We start from the raw sequence: 22828 nt of genomic DNA on the forward strand, positions 1-22828 counted from the left end.
CACATGCGGGTATAACTTTCTCATAATAGTAAAATAAATTACTTTAAAAGTAATAATAGGTATCATAAAATAAACTTTATAATACTTAACAGACTGACTTATCTTCGCCCAGAATCATTTTCCATATACAATGATTTCATATTATTGAATTCAAATTTAACACATCCATTACAGTGGCCCACTCGACACTTACTGTTCAGCTGAGTGGTATTCACTTATCCTTTTTTTTTTTTATTTGCTGAAAAAATATTTCTTATTGCGTACTTCTTCTAGATTAGTGCATCCATATCAACAATATTTCAAAAATAAGAAATATACCTACTGAGATTTAAAACTAAATATTAAATTTAATTAAAACAGCAATACAGAGTAGTAATTAATAAATGATTAATAATTTAACACTAAATGTACATAGAAGTACATCCGAATTCTGAAGTAATGAATACATTCGATTTTTACTAAGAAATAATAATAGCATATAACTAAATTTATACAACGAAAATTAAATAAGTAAATTTAAATAAAAAATAAAAAAAATATCATAATTTGTATGCAGATGTATTTTCATTGCTTTTAAAATATAACTTAAATATATTTCAGTATATTCCTATTGTATTAAACACTTCAAAAAAAATATTTTCGAAAACAATCCAACCTAAATTAATATCTTATTTTCATTTTATTTATTTATTTATTTTTTTTTTTATTTATTATAAATTAAAATGTATCAACATATTACATGTTACAACAAGTTAGTTATAAAAAGAAAACGATAACAATGACAGTTTAATTTAGAATTTTATACATAATATAATTTTTTTATATTGTGTATTCGTGTTATTGATATGTGGAATATGTGGTGTGTGTGTGTGTGTGAGTGTTATGGGGTAGGATGAGTTACAGGGAGTGTTAATTTGTTTATTAGGGATGTTAAAACAGCAAGAATGGGGTTAAGTATAGATTTTAGTTCGTCGAGAAATTTGGTAATGATGTGTAGAGATTGATCGGGTGGTGTTTTGTTAGCTGCGATTTCGGCGTATAACGGTTTTTCTTTTGAGTTTGAACTTTGAGTCAGCCCTCAGGCTTCGTTTCCACTTCTTCGAAATGGAGGTAGTATTGCAAGTGTTGGAACAGGTTGATTTTCATTATTTATTTTTTTAACTTTAGGTTTGGTGCGGTTTAATATTTTTTTAAAGGATTGACATCCTTTATAGTTTGCTGTATGATTTCCACCATTTTATTTATTAATATGTATTTTATTTTATTCATTTAATTTTACAATATAATAATTACAATAACAATAGGTATTACCTAGATGATAAAAACTAAAATACAAAATAACAAAATAATTCAGAATTAAGAAAAAATATTTTTTTCTATAGATAATTCATTAAACAGCAAATGAATGTTTAAGTAGGTATAAATTATTATTACAAATATTAATATTTGTGATTATTTAATATCTCAATTAAATAATACAAGTATACAACAAAATAATTATATTATATTGTATAAATAATATAATAAATGTCTTATTAACTGTTATATATTTATAATCGTATATTCGTGTATCTCTTTCTCATTATTATAGTAATGTTAGGTAAATATATGTACTAATTATAATAGTTAAAAATAAATAGACACTTATTGTATAAATTATCATTTAATAAGTGTTCTTAAACGAGTTTCTATAATAGCATTACCTAATTAAGAACTATATATTTACAATAATAACAATAATAACCGTATATTATTAAGATCTATTATACAATAATCCACTATCATTATCCAGTTAATATTTAAGGGTGACTATTAAAAACAAGAATCGTGTTTGGAAAAAAAAAATCCTAACATAATATTGAAGTATGTGATGAAGTGGAAAACTTGGTAACTGATAAGATAAAACCTGTCTAGCATGAGATGGAATATTATATGCTAAAATCGTTGTTGGAATCGTGTTTTTTTATAAAAACAAAATAAGTATTTACATGTTGATAAAAATTAATTGATTTTGATAACAAGTTGGGGCAGTATTACCCCCACTATATCATTTTATCACGTTAAGAAATTAAAATGGCAGCGTAAGGGGACAACCTATACTGGCTATACTATGATACGTATCCTTACGCTGTCACTTTATTTTTGTTTGATAACAATATGGGCTATGTGAAATAACCTTGTATATTTAAACTATGGGTACATAGTACAATTATGTTGTTGCATTTTTGGAAATAAGAATTTAATTAGAAATGCAATTATAGTTTAAAGTCAAAAAACTAATAGCATGTGATATGTCTAACACGAATTTTGGAAAATGTATCATATCAAATAACTATTATAGTAATCATTGCGTAGTATAATGATATTATCGTGGTTCACAGTTCACTGATTTATTACATAGGTAACGCACTAACACAACACAACACAACAACAATATCGAGCCATACGGCCACTTAAAAGGCATCAAAATAATATCATAACTAAAATGCACCCCCAGCTATAATCAGCCTTGGTGTTCACACACATATTTATTATATAATATGTGTATTTAAAAAAATATGAATATTTATAATAGACGATCCGAGATCAATCCATTTTTACTGACAGACCAGCCAGCATCATAATAAAACAAAGTGCGTATGTGACTAACGTAACTTTGTTCTGTTCAATATTTGGACCTTCTTCCAATAATTCTTCATTGGTTTTCTTTCCTGAACTCGACCTCCACCTCCACAGCTTCTTTAAGAATCTAAAACCAAATAACACATCATGCATATCTATACGTTGCATATATTGTATACACTATACAAGTTTTTAATGAATAGATATCAAAGACATTAATTCTGAAAGCTAAGAGCTCGTATATATGATATTTTACAATTAAATATACACATAGATTCAAATAAGCGAAAACAAACGGAAGAACATAAGAGCTACCTGCTTATTTTAATTTTTAAACGCTTATAATATGTTAACGACAATATTATTAATACAAAATATCAACATGAGGAACCTCGAATGATTTTTTTCGTTCTATCAGATCACATTGTTCTATAGACGTAATACAATCTTAAGCCACAAATGTCAAAGTTAGCTTGATGTTAGTTTTGTTTTTAATCCTTAATTACATCCAGTGCTATCAAATAACAAAATATATAGCTTTAGGTGAAAACATATATATTTTTTAGCCTTCAATGTATCAATAGAAGAAACCTTATAGTTATTTGATCCACTCGAATAGATGTTTTAAATTTTAATGTTTTTAACAAATAATATTTTACAATATTAGAAACTAAAAAAGAATATTATAAAAAATGATCTTTTGAACTAAAGATAACCTATACGTTGAACACAATATATTATAATAATATAATATTATGAGTGAGTAAAAAAAATGTGGTCAACCACACAATATACTGCACCACTAATTATCAATATCCTATACATCCAATACCTACACAATATTTCTACGGTGCATTGTAACTATGTCCAATTCAAGGCTAATAAATGTTTGATTTTTGATTTTTCATGTTCAAGGATAACATTATAGTTTTATATTATGACATTGATGATTGATGGGACAGTTGACTGAATTTATGAATATGAAGTACCTACCTATCTATTGATATTATATTGTAACAAAAACTGAATACATTTTTTGTAAATTTGACATTTAATTATCCATATTAACTCATTAAACTACAAAATTTGAACTGATTTAATCAATTTGTTTTGAATTGATAATTTATTATTTTATTATAACATTCAGAAAACAAGCAATTATGTGTTACAATACAAACTACACAAACAGAAGTAAATATTGTATAGGTACATATTTTATTATGAAAACTAAAGCTATTTAATTAGTTATTGGATTTGACATTATTATAATGGTTATATGTGTTAATTTTTTAAGAGCAGCCTAATGCAATTTTAATTTATTTTCATATTAATTGTATGAAGCAATGAAAATAAAAACACGATTTGTATTGCTAATAAATTTGTATTTCAAGAATTTGAACGTATACACGAGTAAAATCATACCTATTATAATATTATATACTGTTACATAACAATGTATTTCAAAAAAAAATCATAACACATACCTTCCTATATATGTTGTTATTACTTTTGGTTATAAGTAATAAATCTTTACAGCATATTATTATAATAATGTTTACATTTAAATATTATTTTTAGTTCATGGTTTTTGTACGAACAAAAATAGTTCACAATCTTTTTAATTAATAATCAATAATGATAGTGTTTTACCTATATAGAACTAGCAATACATACTGTTAAATATAACTAGTGCCATGTAAATGTAGCAATTTCACTGAGCTAACATTATTTTGAGACAGATTGTGTGTAAGTAATCAATTTATTTTAAATTAAATTTTATTGAAGAACTACCCACATCAATTATACTTTCAATAGTTCCACTATTTTCCCACCATCGTCATATACTAACATAAATCATGAAGGCGTTACTATTTTATTTCCAGGCGGCTATAAACCGTAACAAAGCACTGAAAATAAAATAATATAGGTATCATCAATATATAACTTAGTGCAATTAGCAAAAGCAAAAAAACAAACTATTAAAATATGTTATAAATAAAATAAATACAATTTATTAAAAAAATATATATAATAAATAATCAAATTTAATTTAATGATTTAAACAAAAGTTTTTAAAAAAATGACACATAGCAAGAACAAATAATATTAGGAAACAAGTGTAGAAAAATATTTTAATCACACAATTTTTTTTGGCAATCTAGATAGAAAAAAGTTACGTATTGAATAACGTAAAATATTTCATTATGATGACTAAAGTGAGGCATATTCGTGATATAGGTAATCGTAATATAGACTATATTAAGTATAATTCTTTATACTTTTATAAAGAACCTCAAAATAAGTAAAGTGTCTAATGTTACCAGCTGTGGTGCCTGTGCTACTATCGATTGATGTACATTCATTGGGTTCGTGGAATACGTAGGTCTAATAATTACCAAAACTGAAAAATACAATGAGATATTTTGTTAATGTATCACGAATATACCTCGCTTGGCTCGTTTTACCCAATACATAAAAAACATTGTCATATTATATTTTAATAGGTATGCTAAATCGCTAAAAAATTTAAAATTAAATGTCAACAATTTTCTTAGACGTCATATTACACTATAATAATTGTTCGTATACAGTTCTATTTGAATTTCAGATTATACTCAAAGTACCAATAAACATCCAATAATGGTCATAGCCATGCCCATGGCATATGTTGTGAACACGATTTTCTTGTACCTATGGTTTACTGAGTCTAACATCAAATCCGCCTCATAATTATAATACATATCATCTTCACTGAAACATAAAAATCACACGATCGCCTAACCATGAAAATCTAAAGATCCCAAATAATAATAATTTTATTTTAGCCCATATTGTGCCATGCGTCATTTGTTGCATCAGTGATGATTTCCCAGTGCGATAGTGCATTCAAATGCATTTTATATTTATAATTTTCACCGAAAAAGCTATATAATAATATGTTAGTTTAATAATTTTGCATCTAATACAATTATCATTGATAGGAATGGCTTTAAAAACTTTCCTAAGTTTCTAAAAGTAAAATAGGACAAATTACAAATTGTAACATTAATATCTCGGTGGTGTTGGTATAATTACCTATATAACGTATTATTAAGTAGATCTAGTACCTATAGCCAGGGCTTAAGTTGGGAAAAAATTCCAGAGGGGTCTAATGTCTCCATATAATCTTATAACCGTTCCATATTATATAATTATGTATAATGTCTAATGTATAAAATCCTAATTTGTTAAAGGGGACGCTTTTAAACCACCGACAGCGGTAGGGTAACTGAGTACCCCTGCGCCCCCTTCACTTTAACCCCTGTTTATACCTATCTAAGTTATATCGTATTTGGTACGTATTCGACTCATGCAAATTTGAACATAGAATTATTGTTGTACCTAGCTAAAGAATGTTTTAATTGTGATTTTCATTACAGCCCACGAGAATTTATGTTTTGCAATATTTTTAAATGACGGCTAAATTAGTATATTTAAATTAATGTTGAACCCTACTGATACTTACTGTAAATTTATTATCAATTTAACTAACGATTGTGGTTAAATGGTAGATGACAGTTGTTTTAATTTAATTGTGAGTCAAATATCAACGGTAAAGCAGTATAATTAATTATCATCACTTATTCGAAGTTTTAGTTTTATAAATGGATCTATAACTAAATTACAACTATATGATGAGTACCTACTTGCCTAGTTACATACATGAAAATCTCAATAGTTCAAACTTTAAATAATATTAGATAATATATATATTATTTATATATATTTGCCATACTTAAGTTTAGAAAATCCTAAACTGATGACAAATATGTTATATTTATCACTGTATTTAACTTAAGTATATCTACACTGTAATAATACGTTAAGATGTATAATAAAAATTAAAAAGTACAGTTAAAAATGTTAAAATTTGCAACAATAATAAGTAACTGTGTACTAGAAGATTATATTTATTTAAATATATTAAATTCATCGGTCGCGTTCAAAAATATACCATATTGGCGTTAGAAATCAATACCTAATAATATTCGCTATTATTTTTCAGTCCTTAGAATATAATTATTTCAATAGCTACCTTTCAATTAAAGCGTTCGGATTTAAATTCGATAACAAAAATAAATTATGATCTATACTGATATATTTAGATTGAAGCATTGAGGCTGTATAGTGCTAACCGACATTGGGATAAAAAATGTTATCGCCAAACTCATGCTTTGTGTTTTCTTATATAACTATTAAAACTATGTGTATACCAGCTACTACCTATATACATTCTACTTATTATACAATGTGATACAACAAGCATGTTCACCCTATTTTAATTATTAATAAACAATTTATTAAAATCTTGATTTTTGGTATTCTTAAGTGTACTAAAAGACTACATTTTAAAATACTTAGATTTTTTATACCACTGAAGGAGTGTTATGCGGTGATACTAACTCTTTTCAAATTAAAACTGCTCCGAATATGATTTTTTAAAAAAATGTTAATACATTTAAGATGTACAGTAGTACCTAGTGTATTGAGTTAATAGACTTTATGTCAATAAACTCTATATATTTATAACACAGTTTTTAAATCTTGGCATGGGAAAAGAGTTCACATTAAAACCAGTAATTAATTTTTGTATGGGGTTTTTAATTTCAGATTTTATTGGATATCGTCATTATTTTGGGTAGGTATTACTACTGTAACGGTACAGGTATCAGGTTAGTTCTAGCGCAAAACCCTGGTTTAAGCTTTTGATCATCACAGTCCATTTTTTATTGCATTTATATTTTATTAAATAGGTACAATTAATGTACAATTACTTAAAACTGTAGGTACAAGACACAACTACAAAAGCAAAATCAACAATCCCTAAAATACTAAGTTTCTACCTAAGTAACACAAAAGATATAAAACAAATATAACATATTATTAAAGATCCAATCACGAATTAATTTCTACACATTTCCGTTACTTCTTAGTGGGAGCAAAATATTAAAAGCTAAACGCCTAATTGGACTTTATAGGTAGTGAGATCATATATAATATTATGTACAACGTATTAACGAGAATACAAGATTAAACATTTTTGAACATTGATCCCATTTTAATTCATAGAAAATTATAATTATACTGTTTATACAAATGTATCCACGATTCGTATAATTAGTACATATTATGTAGATATAATAAATTAAAGTATTAAACTTATCAGTTTGTATCACAGGTACCTACCTACAATTATTATGCAACTTTTTCCCCAATATGAGTTTACAAATTTGTTTTGGTAATTTTATTTAAGCTCTAGAAGCAAATAATAATAATTAATAATAGTAGGTACTTTTACTTTTTTAAACAGAAATAATTGATATTAATTGTCAATTGACAGCAAAACAAAATGTCTTTATTTTGAATTTAGAATTTTTCAAAATAAGATTAATTTTAATACAATTTTGGTTTTTAAAATAATTTTTCATTTTTACAACATTAAAATAACTGATTGCATAATATTTTTATATATTTATTTAATCAACTAACCCGCAAAATAATTTTAGCAGCGATGTTATGTTTATATAATTCAGTGACAAAATTAATTAATTTATTTATATCACTTTTTAGTAACATTATTAAATGTATAGAATGTTTTACAATGATCATTATACTTAGCCACTTGGGTTAGGATACTTATGCACTAAAAATAGCTAAATATGCATGAACAAATTTAAAAAAATGCTTTAAACTTTTTTATATTAAAATAATTGAATTGAAATTAAAGAAGTAGATTATAAAATATATGTAATAACAAGCTCTATCAAACATTCGATGTACCTACCTATATTTCCGAATATCAATATAGAATTCCTGACAATAAATTAGCGATAACTATTGTATAATCATAATATATAGATGGATATAGATAGAAATTTAGATTTAGATTTAGTTGATTGCGTTTTTTTTTTTATATCACAAACATATGCACTTAATACTAAATTTCGGAATATATGCAAAATGAAATATTGACATTTGAATCTAGACATTATGAATCAAATATCTAAGAATACATGCAATAAGACAACCAAAAAAAACATGCAAATCATAAACATTCTACCCTAATCATTACTTATTAGCCATTAGTTTCAAATCCAATATACCTAACTGGAAAATAATATTATGTACTCAAATGTTTAGTTATATTATTAATATGCAGAATATTTCATCATATTTAATCAAATTTAGTTTATTTCAATAAAAAAATTGTATGTCATCTTCAATAAATGCCTCTGTATAAGATATAATATAACATATTGTTATATAATAGTATGGTAATTAAATTCTAAGTTGTATTCGAAATACCGGAATAATTCAAATATAGGTAAGTACCTAATATTATAACAACATAAAATTAAATTAAAATTAAAGTATCCATCTAATTTCTAAATATTAATTTTCACACAGTTAAATATATTTTATGAAAATAACAATATAAATAACCAAAAATATTAGTATGATAATTGTAACATTCACAAATGAAAATAATATTTTAGTTTATATATTTTTATTTTTTTTATTATTCTTTTTTATAAAGTCAATTAATATATTAGGTATAATATTTTTAACATTATGACGCACATAACATAATATTAATATCATTATTATATTTTATATTACTATTAATATTGCAATCAACAGAAAATTCGATACGTTTGTTTGAATGAAAACGAGAAAAACAATTTTCAAGGTCGTTTTCAGACCGATATGTTTCTTTTTTAATACAAAATAAAACAATAGGATTAATAATGAATCACCAGAGTCACAAGCCTGCGGTAGTACAAATAAATATAACAATAAAATTACAATATTTTCTGTGGATTGTTCTTTACATTTTTTTAAACAAAGCATAATATTTAAAAACAAAAACTTAAACATTCACAACAAATTCATATTTTTATAATTACGTATACGGTATATCTGATAACATAATTAAAGTGAGATACTTATGCGTATTATCTTAACTAATATAAACTCAATATAATTTAAATAATAATTTTTATAACATGGAATAAAAACATATTTTGAAAATTTTATTTTACAACGTACGATATGCAAATAAACCAGTTTATCATAGTATTGTAGTTATACAAAATTACACAACATAATATAGGTATTAATTATATTATGCTATAAATAAAATACCACATTATTATAATTTAACAATTTAAATATATTTGTATTTTAAATATAAAGATACCTTTACATCCATTTATTTATTTTCACAATTCCCATATTGGTACTACCTACGGGTTATTATAATTATTATCAATGTAAAAACTGAAAAGTTTCCCCAAAGTATATTCCATAAATTGTTCTCCTGCAAGCACAATTTAATATTGGTACTTTGCATGTCACAACTAGCAATATTCATAGTGGTCCACCTAAAGAATGGAAATATACTAAAAGTATCTTAACAGAAAGTGGGTTAGAGGATGCGATTTTTAATAGACAGAATAATAAATTATTTTACCAATATAACTTTGTTCATTGAACCTAATTTTACGTCCGTTAACAATTTAGCTAACAATCGTTTCACATCCGGTTTATACACAATAAAAACATTAAATAAACATATAATAAATACCTTCATAACTTTTTTCCAAGTACACTTACGGTAATATTTTATATTATAATAAATGAAAAAATAGAAACAATATATCCTAAAACTTAATACAATTTTATAAGTACCTAATATATCCTAAAATATTAGTTAAGAAAATATTATTTTTCCTTTTTACTTTTAGGCCTCACTATTAACAATTAGGTACTCTTTGGTAATTTTAATACAAAAATTTGTGTTTTTATTATTAAAATGTTTGTTAAAATCTGTTATACATAAATATACAATAAGTAACATAAATATGACAGAAGATTCAGAACAATGACTTGAAATACATGAAGAAGAGACCATTCAGCAACAGAACCTCCGAATTTAAAGTACATTATTATATAAAGTCGATTTAATGTACGTATATTCAACAGTCAACACGAGAAAATATAATTTAGACCTACTTAAATGTGTCATTTATCACAGTGGTGTATTACAAAATTATTTTAAATTACATAATATATAGGCAAACATTAATTATTAAACACCGATGTGCTTTTCATAAAATTAATTTTTTTTAATATCACTTAGATAAAACAACGAATCTTAAGAAAAAATTGGATCAAAACAATTTCTAGAGTTGTATAATGCGTATTAAAAATGTTACGCAATGAATTTTTTTAAAAATGTTTTTCATATGTTTTCTCATAATCTGGGCTTAAGCCATTTAAGGTCATGTAAGGGAGCAAATAACACTTTAAAATTAACGATAGGGATTAATAATGCAGGTTGTTAAGATGCAACGCCACAATATCCTATATTCCTATGTATATTATACATAGTAGGTACTATAGTAGTATAATATATAATAATATGCATATTATACAATATTATGTAGGTGTCTTACAAAAAATTACAATTTTCATATCTACATACAAATTATGCATAACGAGTATCTAAATTAATGCCTAAATTAAAGAACTTATTGTTTTTCTACTAAGTTACGTTATGTGTTACGACTATATTAAGCATATTTATTATAAATATGTATACAAAATATGTATATTCAATATACTATTAATTAATAGGTTACATTTCAAAACAAAAGTAGTTACATTAAATGATATAAACTAGTTTAAAACTAAATTACTTAATTACTTACTGTGATCAAATATTCAATTTGTATCTGAATATAACATTGTATAATAACTTGAATTTCAAATTAAAATTTCAAGTACAATACTAAAATGAAGTCATAGTTATAGAATAAATCATCTTATTATTAATACTTGATAAAATATCACCGTAATCATGAACTTATGAAAAAACAAATCATTTAAATGTTTCTGTTATAGCAGTAAAAGAGTACTAATTTAATATTTTTATAGTAAAATAAGTATAAAACTATATACTTAATATAATGTATCATTAACCTAGTGATAATAAAATATGATAAATAAATTGGATGGATCTCTAAAACTGGTATCTTTCAGTTTGTATAAGCAATGATTTGTATTTAATAATGTTCCTACAGAATTTATACTTATGAATCAATATATTTTGTAAACTAATCGTAATCAAAACTTGTTTTCAGAAATTTTAGAAACGTTTCCACAAAACGTGTTTAACTCTATACATCAAAATTGTTCCATACAACCTTTGAGAATTTTAAACTCGGAAAATTGTAAACTGAAAAAGTGCACATATAGATATGTAAAAATATAAAAATATGAAAACAAGATAATTTTGAAAAGAAAAATTCGTCAAGAACTAAAATAAAAAACATAATAAACATTTTAAATAAAATATTTAAATAATTAAAATATTTAATAACTATTTAGTTACTTAAAAGAAAACTTCATTTCTAACTTATCATTGTGTCTTAATATTTAAAATGCATTAATAGACAAATCATTGTACCGGATATTTCTTACTATAATAACTAAACATGTTAAATTATTGAAATTAAATTTAGAAAAAAATTCTGATTTAAAACTAATTTACAATTACAGATGGTATTTTTAAATTGTTTTCTAAAGCGATCGCTTTTTTCCGGCGCAAGATAAAGCTGTTGATGAAAGAGAAAAATAAATGTCCATTGGTATTTCGTTTACAATTCTACATTATATTAGTATATTAGCCCAAACAAACACGTGTGTATACAGAGTAGCGTAAAAAAAGCGTCGAAATCTGCATAAACAAAACACATGAAATACCGCTCAAAACTCACTTTAATTTCCGGTATTTCTGTTTGGTGTCGATGACTTGTTTCTGGTCGTTAGTCGACCCGTACTTGGCGTTTCGAAACACTCCCTTGGTCTTGCCGGTTACTTTTGTCAAGCTACTCCTCTCGTCCACCATCTCGGCTGATTTACTCGGACTGTATAATTAAACAAAATAAAAACCCGTGTCTAGGCCGAAGTGCACTCGACAAATGATAATTGCGAACTACACGCGGCGACCTCAAAACACCGGTTCTTATATTGTTATGAAATGTGTATATCGATGGTACAGATGCACTCCGTCCGACCCACCATCTCCCACCGCCCTTATAACCAACGCACTCAGCTCTACGTGGTTCACTGGCTTACGATATTAATCAGTGGACAACACGAACAAAATGCCTAATTTTATATAACTCTCGATCTGATTAATGAAGAACATTGCTAAATTAATAGTTATTTTTTATCGTTTATTTTATTATTATTATTATTATTATTTATCAACAGTATATTATTATTATATTTTACCTACCAAGAATAATTATCGTTTCTACACGTGCGTGCTGCATCGATAATAATATTTTATGTTATAATTATATTATTAAAACATAAATACAAAAACTTAAACAACATAAAGTCAGCCAATACCCAAATGTAAAATTAAAAATAAGTAGCCCTGTTTATATGATTGATATAGGTACTTAGGTACCTATAATTAATTATTCTTTAACCAATAATTTCTTTTAATAATAATAGTATTATTGTTTTACTTAAAAAGTGTCAAAAACAATACATAATAATACATAATTCATTCAATTATAATATACCTAAAATAAAAAATACAACTCTAGTTTCGTACTATCATCTTCACAATAACACATCATGTAACTATGCAAGTGTATTAGAAATCTTGATAACCAGTTTATTAATCAAAGAAGGTAACAATGATTAATGTGTTTTTAGGTACCTTGTTTACATGTTGTTAGCATTTTTTTTTAATTGAATACATTTTAATACATAACAAATTATCATTAAAAAAATGAGACCTCTGGTTTCTATACCAACTATATATTATACGCAGTTCATGATTTATTAGTCATAATCATAACTAATTAAAAATACTTTTTTTCGTTCTACTAACTAATGTTATCGAATTTATCTATTAGATAAAACTATTTCAAAATTAAATAAATAAATTTTCTTTTATAACATAGTATATACATCATACAATATACATACACGTACACATTTCCTTGCGTACTTCATTACCTATATGTTTAATAAAAATAAAAAGAACAGAACCCCTTTTAGTCGAAATGTATAACCAAGCATATTATATTTCCCTTTCGGCCAATTCATTACGTAATTATTCTACAACGTCGATACCTACCCGTTTGGTTCAATACTGTAAATTAAAATATTATTATTATTTATAAGTTATAACTAAACAAAATGTCGTAAATTAATATATTTCTTTACAATATTATTTTGTGATAGTAATTATTCGTCTAAATATTATATAACTAACTACAACCAATGCTGTGACAATTAGTACGATAGTATTAATAGGTAGGGACCCTAGGTGAAGAATGAAAACTGTCTGGAGGTTCGAACTCTGAAATTTCTTATACTGTATAAACTCTAAATATTCTAAAAAGCTGTTACATTATCTGTACGATTTCCTTGAACTTACAAATCTATTAAAAAAATAAAAATTAACTCTTCTATGTAACTTCTGGACGACTTGATCCTGTCTATCTCAAAAGGACAACAAAATATGTACCTAATATATTGTAATATCAATAAATACCTACATTCCTAAAAATTAATTTTTAATTGTAAGCTGGTGTTATTATTTATACAATATTTATATTTGATATGTTCTTACTAAATCGTATCAAATAATCACTATAAATATAAATTGGGTAAAAATGGACAAAAATGGACAAAATATACAGCCATTTTTGATCGATTTAATCTTGTAATAACTTCTCTTTCTCCCTTAAAAATTATGAGCGATCAGTAACCAATCAATAATTATTAGGTGGTACAAATAAATAATAAGTAATAAAAGTAATATTTAAAAAACAATTTAACATTACGATATATATATATTATTGATCGCCTATTAATAGTATTAATAATCATATACACTTCATATACATATATATTATGTATATCGGTGGTTCTCAAACTGTGTGTCGCGAAACACTAGTGCACTAGTGCAGGGGTTCATATCCTATTTTACTTGATGGCGAATTTGATCTTTTAATAAATTTTCAGGGCACACATAAAGAAATAAATCCACATTATTTTTCGACCTTACAAACAGGTAAAGGGCAATAACTAGTCATTCCATGTGAATCCAAAACATAAATGATCATCAGCATATTTACATAATTACATATAACTTGTATCACTTGATGCTTACGCAAGCTATACAAGCCATACCTACCTAATAAGATAAAAATTACACTATAAAATACACACTTTTATGTTGTGGCACAGGGAACCCTGTACTAGGATGTTGCGTATTACCGTGATGTGCGTCCCCAAAAAAATTGTTTATTTATATTATACGTGTTCAAAGTATAAATAAATGACATTATTATGGCGTTATGATGTGATGGTAAAAAGTAAAAACCACAGATAAAAAAAACAATTGTGAAGATTTATAGTCTCATTATCAATTTGCATATAGGTTTATAATTATTACTTTTTAAAAAAAATACATTTTTTTGTGTGTTGCCATTTTTATGGATCTAAATTAGGGTGTTATCGTAAAAAATTTTGAGAAGCACTGATTTATATAATATTATTATTTTAACGTTTATTAATATCTCTATTTATTGTAAAATGTTTTTCACGCTTATTTTATTAAGCACAACTTAATAATATTATGAACGGAATACAAATACATAGGTACAGAAAATGTATAATCTTATTACCTACTAAATACTGTTATTATTATTATTCATTCATTAATTTAAAAAAAAATACTTGGCCTTACAGAGTATTCTTACATGGAGGCCTAAGGGTTATTATAAACAAACGTGAGTATAATTAATAATGACAATATATATGTATAGTGCTTGAAAATTATTAGTTATATAATATAAATAAAAATGTAGGTATATCTAGTGAGTTATAAAACAAAATGTAAAAAAATATTATATATAAACTTGAAATATCAAAAATTAAATATGAATCATTAGAAGAAATAAAAAATGGTTATAACACAACAGTTAAATTAAAACATTGACATCAGCATACCAAACTAATGTTCTTTTTAAGGGTGAATTTTTAATGTAATTTAGCTGTATATTGAAAAAATAGGTGAAATCGTCGTTCCTTGCTGTACCCTACATTTAAACTTCATTTCATCACTGTTTGTTTTGTTTATTTTAACTGATTATTTCCTATCACTAAGGACTAAGGTAAGATGCGGATAATTCTAGAACGGAGCCAGTTATCCCGATGTTCTTCATTTTATTCGATTTTTCAAAAAATAAATTATGTTTTTCTAAAAATTATACCAGTCTATTTTTAATTATTTTTTCAAATACGTTTGCTATGTTTGATAAAATATAAACTAATCGATAATATTGTTTATTAAAATATATGATTCTTTTTTTATGGTTATGGGTGACTATCGCGTTTACATTCGGGATTTAACAAATCAGGTATAGATATACCATATATACGCGTAAGACGTAGGTAGGTACTTACCTACATACCATTACTCATTAGTTAATACTTAATTTAGATTATAGAACCAGAAGATTGTTATTTTTCGTTAATTTAGGAAGGCTATTTAAAAAAGGGGGTGATTTAAGATCAAAAATGCTCGGTGAGATATGTATTGCTATAATATCGAGATTTTCGTAACATTTTGGTAGAGTTGGAACTTAATCTGTGAATTTTTTTTTATATTATGGTTTAAATTATAAATTATTGTTATCGATTACTTTATTTTTGTTCAGTTACATAATCGGCAAAATCGATTATGATAATACCAATATACATAATATTTGATAAATAATAAGACAAATGTTTAGTCGTAATATGTATTCATTAGGTGTTCGTATTATTTAAAATATATAACGATAGCGAACTGTTATAAAATCAGTGTATATTTCAAGTAAATCGTAAACGATTAAAAATGTAATATTCTTATCATAATGATAAAGCTATCAAGTTGCCGGGGTTACGGCGTTGGTTCAAAGCACGGTGTCATAAAAAGACTAGATACAAAACGTGCGTAAAACTCTGAACTCACTATACCTAAACATTATGCAATCGTAACGTAATTATTATGTAAATAAACACAAATCAAGCGGTTAAAGAAAAAACCATCGGTCGTACTAATTTTTTTTTACCATTTAATAACAATTATAACACTCATTATTCAGCCCAAAATTATAATACATAATAACAATGGTAAGTAGGACTGGGCTTTATGCCAGTGTTGTGAAGGATGATTTCAAAGATATAAATCAGGTAAGGTTATAATTATTATTTACACAAATAAATTACTCGGTTAACGCGCTCCACTTATCGAGTCAGTATAGTTCCTGTAAATTATTTCAAAATTTATCCAAATTAGATTTTTTCAATGTGCCAGAAACATATTTTAAGTATTTAACTAAAAACTTATGTTTAAATAATATTATAATTTATTTACTTTATGGTTTTTTCAATTTGTTTTTGTCCATAGTTCAATCACAATATTTTTAAGAAGCCGATGTAACTTTTGACGCATTTCACGCCGTATATTATAATAAAAAAAAATTACGCATTCAAATCATTCAAATTGCTACTTTAACTAAGCTTTGATTATTTTATTTAATCAGTCATCCATAAATAATTCGTTGTTTTGTTCAATTGTTAAAATGTAGAAAGATGACATAATTGATATTACCGGAGTATCGTGCAACCCAGCGCCAATTGTATTGAAGCCATTGGCATCATTGTACAATCCATATCCATATGGTTGTTCAGTGTTGTGCAATCATCCACTGGATAGTGAAATTAAAGATCTTGTAAAAAAGGCTAAGGACGCTTTGGTTGGTATAATTTAATATAATAAGTTATAAAATTAGTTAGGTAAGCCATTTTATTTTTGTTTATTTTACAGGCATTGGACCCTAAGTCACCACATCGCTATCCTGATGTCGATGAAATTAACATTATCGTACCAGAGGAGCTGTTCAGGAAATATACAGAAACAGATTCTAGAGCTACCAGTCCTATGCCTACAATTGTGCCAAAAAAAACACCAGCTGAATTAGAAATAGACAAATCTCGACTTGTATTGGACTTAAATCGAAGTAGAAGTCAACAGTCATCGATAAAATTTTCGGTTAGACACAATTGAATGAGACAATATTAAGTAAATATATTTAAAAAAAATTGAAAGAAGAAACCATAAACCATAATGTTTAACGACGTATTAAAGTAAAAACCCGGAGAATTTGCTCTACCTACTATATAATATAGCAAGTTTCGAGTGTAGGTACCTCGTCAATAAGTCATCATTGAGTATAAGTCACTGTAAAGTATTTTTAAAATTGCATGAATCAGCTCTAGAAAATAATAATATAAGTATTTGGTAAAAATGTCGTTTCTTAAAAACAAAACCGGTCTTGTCATAATAACTGGTGTTGCGTAATTATTCCTGTTTTTTTTTTTTGTCCGTCTTGATTATTTTGAGAAGTACTGAGCATTTTTTCAATTTTAACTCTCCAAAGTACCTATAGATCCAATATTCTCCAGAGCCACCTTAAAAATCCTAACTCCTAAATGTGATATCAGAAACACTCAAAAAACATTTTTAATCAATGATAAGATTATAAAAAAGATTTAGTTTATAATGTTGAATGAATAAAAAAAATTCTTTTTATAACTAAAAAATAGTGATTAATTCAAGCGTGTTCTGCTGTACAATACTTTTATACCTAATAAATAAATTTATTAAGTCGTATTTTTTTATTCAAGAATATAATTGAAAATTTAAATGTTATGTAAGTACTTATGTGTTACACTCAAACATAATATACTTAATTAATTAAAATTATTGTTGATTCATGGCGTATTTTTCGTTCTACTGCCTAATCATTATGATGTAATGTCAATCAATAATTTTTTTTCTATATTTTATTTTTAATAAATCCTTTTACTATCATATATATTATGTGAGTTTAAAACCAATTTTAGGGTGTTGTGGGACAAGATTTTTGCGAAGTGTTGTCTTTATGTCATGGTTCTGTACTTCATATACCAAAATATTTTCGTCCAAATTATACAACCAGTATTTTAGGACGAAAATTAGAAGTTAAAAAAGAAGTATTAAAAAAACGACCTCGACATCAAATCACTATCACAGAAAAACAAGCAGACAACATCGCCGTTAATTTGGTAAGTAGTTATTAACAAAGACCACTGTTTAACATTTATTTTCTCCTTAGCGGCATTTAGATTTACCTGGTGCTTATGATGTGCAAAAAGATACAGAAGAAAACAAAGAAGTGACTTGGAGAAGAGGAAAACCTATTAAACCAGGAAAAAAAAACAAAAAAAAATCAGAAAAAAAGAAATCAGGGCAACATAATAAAGAATTTAAAGGAGTCCAAGACCCATTAGAAACTCAAGTTATAATTTTAACAAGATACATTTTATAAAACTTTATAATATGTTGATTCAATTAATAGGTGTCAACTATAAATCAAAATTCATTGAATGGTAGTATAATTGCTGAAAATGACGCTCAAAAAATTGAAGAAGAGATTAACGAAGAACCAAAAACTAGTTCATTCATAGACATAGATATTTTAAAAGAGCTTCAAAGAGAATTGCACTTACTTGACGTCGAAAATGAATTTGACGTGAAGGTAAAAATATAATTCTGATATAATTAAATATAGCCAAGAACTTTAAAACCTCATTAAAATACAATAATTTTTAATTAATATGAATAATATAACATTTTTACTTTTTAGTTAAAATTATATAACTTTAAATGTTAAAATGTTAGATAATTAAAACTGCATATATGCAATAAAAGTAAGGGAATCATAGTCTTACATTGTATTATATATTATTATATATTTACTATATTACATTCTTTAGTTAAAATTCTATATTATTTCTAAGATAAATAAAAACACTTTTTAAATATACCTACATAATATATTTATTATTTATTATAAAATATAAATCACATGATGAATTCATATTATTTAAAAAATTCAAAAACTTATCGTCTATCGATAATTTCAAAATATAAAAATACTCCAATTAATATTAGCATTATGAAGATATATTATTTACTGATTTTAATTATTTTTTAGAAACACATGGCATTAAAAGAAGCATACAAAATGCAACCAATATTAATCAATCAAGAAGTAAATACTGAGTTAGAGGCATTAAAACGTAAATTAGGAGTTAATACAGAGGTAGTTTTACCAGGTTTACCGAGAACATTTTCTAGAAAGAACATTAGATTCGAATTACCATTAGATAGAAAAAGCTTAAAAGGTTATAATTTTTTTTAAGTCAATTATAATTGTTTAATATAATCATACTCGAAATTTTATAGTACTTATATAGTGCTATAATAGTACCTATAAGTACCTAATATTAAAATACGTGATATGCGGTCATGAATATTTCAGATATGAAACCGTTAGATTATTTGAGAAGTAATACAAGTATCATTGGGAGCTGTCTAGTCATCTATTCAAGAGTTTTCGAAAAATATGACACTAACTTGGAGACGAGAACGATTCATGAAAATGTAAATGATAATTGCATTATGGCGAAAACATAATATTAATTATACTAATTATTCTAATCAATGTTTACTTGTTTAGAAACTCATATCTGCGTTAGGCGAAGTGATGGGTCGACCATTTTCCAGCCAGGAAGCTACAGATTTACATCAGATAATTGGATGGTCTAGTGGTCAAATTCTGACATATCGTGAATGGTGTGGTTTGTGTGGCGCAGCAGAACGTCTTTTAGGTAAATTTGTTTTTTATGTAAATTGTATACATTACTTGATTTTAAAATTGTTCGAGATATAATATTATTATTTATTTATTTTTATTTTATAACTGTAAAGTAAGTACCTACGTATTTTATATTTAAAATACAATTTTAATTAAATAATAAAAATTGTTTTGCTCACAATATTTGCATGCGTATTGCAATTAAACTATAGCAAATATAAGTAATATTGTTCAATGTTTATCATTTATTAATATTCAAAACTGTATAATGTCAATATAAAATATTTGACTAATATAATAATTTAAGGAAAAACATTTTACAGGACATCGTTTTGTTCCTCAGCCATTGAGTAAAGCCCAAGATCCCTGTAATGAAGTGGAAAACGCTGATTTCGCATTGTTAGACAGGTGGCTTCAAGATTTGTCTCCAAATAATTCAGTGTATAAATTATTAACTCTAATTAAAAACACTTAAGTAACTTTAATTTTTGTTAATTTTCAATGAAACATCATCATGTTTACGACTTTGTATATTTTTTCGGTGTCCAAAATAGTTTTATTAATTTTAATCAATGTATCAATTTCGTCAATGTATCAATCTACTAATATGTAAAAGGTAAATAGTAAACGATTGCCCATCAATAGGACTATTTGCTTACATTTGTGTTATTTGTGAGGTATATTCTAAAACTAAGGGGCATTCCTATCAAAGCATATATTATTAATTACGCACTAATAAAAAGGTGATCTGCTTTGCTTTACATTCTTCTTTAAATATATAGTTTCGTCAAAATATTAAATTTAGAACATACGATGGAAATAAAAAAAATCAATTGTGCCTATATTGTATTATATTTTCAAGACCTTAGCTATAAAAATTGAAAATTTTCGTGATTTAAACAAATTTTGTGAAAATTTGAACTTTTAATGCTTATAAAAAAAATGAGTTATACTTTACATAAATAGAACATTCTAATATAAACATTTGGTAAATATTTTCAAGTATATAGGATTATTTCTTTTTAAGGTTACATCCAAAAAACAAAAGCCAAAAACTAATTTTCAGTTCAAATTCTCGATTTTCCTTAAAAAAAATTTAGTTTTTCCCAATTATTTTTAAAAAATATTGGATATTTTCGATGTTGACCTCTTAACTAAGTTATAAGTACCTACCATCCAGATCCAATTAGAAACTTAGAAACTACCCTCAAAGGTTAAAAATTAAGGGGGCTAAAGCATACCATGTTTTAAGGAGTACCTATGTTAAGGTATTTAATATTACATGTACATTTTGGCTGTGTCAATGTGTGAGAAGTAAATGAACATTAGTGTGTGACATGTGTAATTTTTTATCGCACTTTTCGCGACGAAATTTGAATTCCCGGATTTACGATTTATTTTAAATTGTCGTATTATTTATCGTACTAAGATTCTTAGAAATGTTCTAACATCCATACGCGCATGCACAAGTCAATCAACACGAAGAAAATACTTTTGCTCCGGGTGTAGGTCAGAAATGTGATGTAAACAGTACCAAGAGAGGAATAAAAATTCACCTTGTTTCGATCGACTTATATTAGTTTTGAAAAGATGAGCGTATTCGTTAGTTTATTTTCTAGGTTTTTTAGGAAATAGATTTACGACTTTATTTTTAGTGAATACAATATGATATTATGATGCATAGGAAGTTTATATTATTATCAAAATAAACTAAGACTTAACTTAATTGTAGTCTGTGGAAACCGACGAAATGAAAAATATAAGAATCCACTTCCGACCAAACTTAGAAAAGAGGAATACAAACTAAATTTACTTTTCAAAATTGAATTCATGCTACTGGAAGTATATTTAATTTTCTTTCGCTTATTGAGCTAAATATATGGGAAAAAATGGTTGCTCTAGCTTCCTTAAACATTTTTTCTACTAAATAATTTTTGTCTAAGGACACAAAAAATTACATCAGTGAAAAATCAATAGGTACATAGATCGACAACTCAGAATCTAAATTATACCTAATATACCTAATCATAATATTACAATCATATTACAAGTACTACATGTTATATTATATATTTCAAAACAAAAATAATAATATATTATCATTTATCATAATTCTTAACTAATTAATGTCACCAAATTAACTCTTAGCCACACCAAATCATTAAATTCATACTATCATGGGTACCTAGGTACAAACTATTCATAAACACTTATTTTAAATATAACATAATATAAATATTTACGAATAGTTTAATCCTTTATGTAGGTAAGGTATGTAAGTAAAATGTATGAAATATTTTTTTTAAAGTCTTTACAGACGATAATCAGAATTTTGATTTTGGACATCACATTTGAAAGTGGTTTACCTATCCTAAAACTGA

The 22828-nt window shown here is 25.5% G+C and overlaps 1 protein-coding gene and 1 long non-coding RNA gene across 3 annotated transcripts; one reads left to right on the top strand and one right to left on the bottom strand.

The window, feature by feature from the left end:
* Positions 1 to 1235: 1235 nt before the first annotated feature.
* Positions 1236 to 12712, bottom strand: LOC100161133. Of its 2 annotated transcripts, none has more exons than XR_511040.2 (2): positions 12444 to 12704; positions 1236 to 2749 (listed from the first exon to the last, which is right to left on the bottom strand). It is a non-coding gene; the product is annotated as an uncharacterized LOC100161133 (long non-coding RNA). The 2 variants fall into 2 exon arrangements; XR_511041.3 differs by lacking the exon at positions 1236 to 2749 and adding an exon at positions 3990 to 5373 and having other exon boundaries at positions 12444 to 12712.
* Positions 12713 to 16259: 3547 nt separating this feature from the next.
* Positions 16260 to 21220, top strand: LOC100164602. The gene is made up of 10 exons (XM_001947878.5): positions 16260 to 16935; positions 17334 to 17501; positions 17573 to 17797; positions 18652 to 18852; positions 18903 to 19085; positions 19146 to 19325; positions 19785 to 19974; positions 20112 to 20233; positions 20310 to 20460; positions 20771 to 21220. The coding sequence occupies exons 1-10, from the start codon at positions 16873 to 16875 to the stop codon at positions 20920 to 20922; spliced, it is 1635 nt and encodes a 544-aa protein (XP_001947913.2). The 5' UTR covers positions 16260 to 16872; the 3' UTR covers positions 20923 to 21220.
* Positions 21221 to 22828: the final 1608 nt, after the last annotated feature.

The sequence above is a fragment of the Acyrthosiphon pisum genome, chromosome A1 (genome assembly GCF_005508785.2).
Source record: "Acyrthosiphon pisum isolate AL4f chromosome A1, pea_aphid_22Mar2018_4r6ur, whole genome shotgun sequence".
Classification (NCBI taxonomy): Eukaryota; Metazoa; Arthropoda; class Insecta; order Hemiptera; family Aphididae; genus Acyrthosiphon; species Acyrthosiphon pisum.

Bases quoted from the DNA above. Each gene is read 5' to 3' on its own strand.
- LOC100164602 (XM_001947878.5), top strand. From the start codon at position 16,873: ATGGTAAGTAGGACTGGGCTTTATGCCAGTGTTGTGAAGGATGATTTC. The intron at 17,798-18,651 runs GTTAGACACAAT...AACCAATTTTAG, and splicing joins AGTCATCGATAAAATTTTCG to GGTGTTGTGGGACAAGATTT. The intron at 19,326-19,784 runs GTAAAAATATAA...ATTATTTTTTAG, and splicing joins AAAATGAATTTGACGTGAAG to AAACACATGGCATTAAAAGA.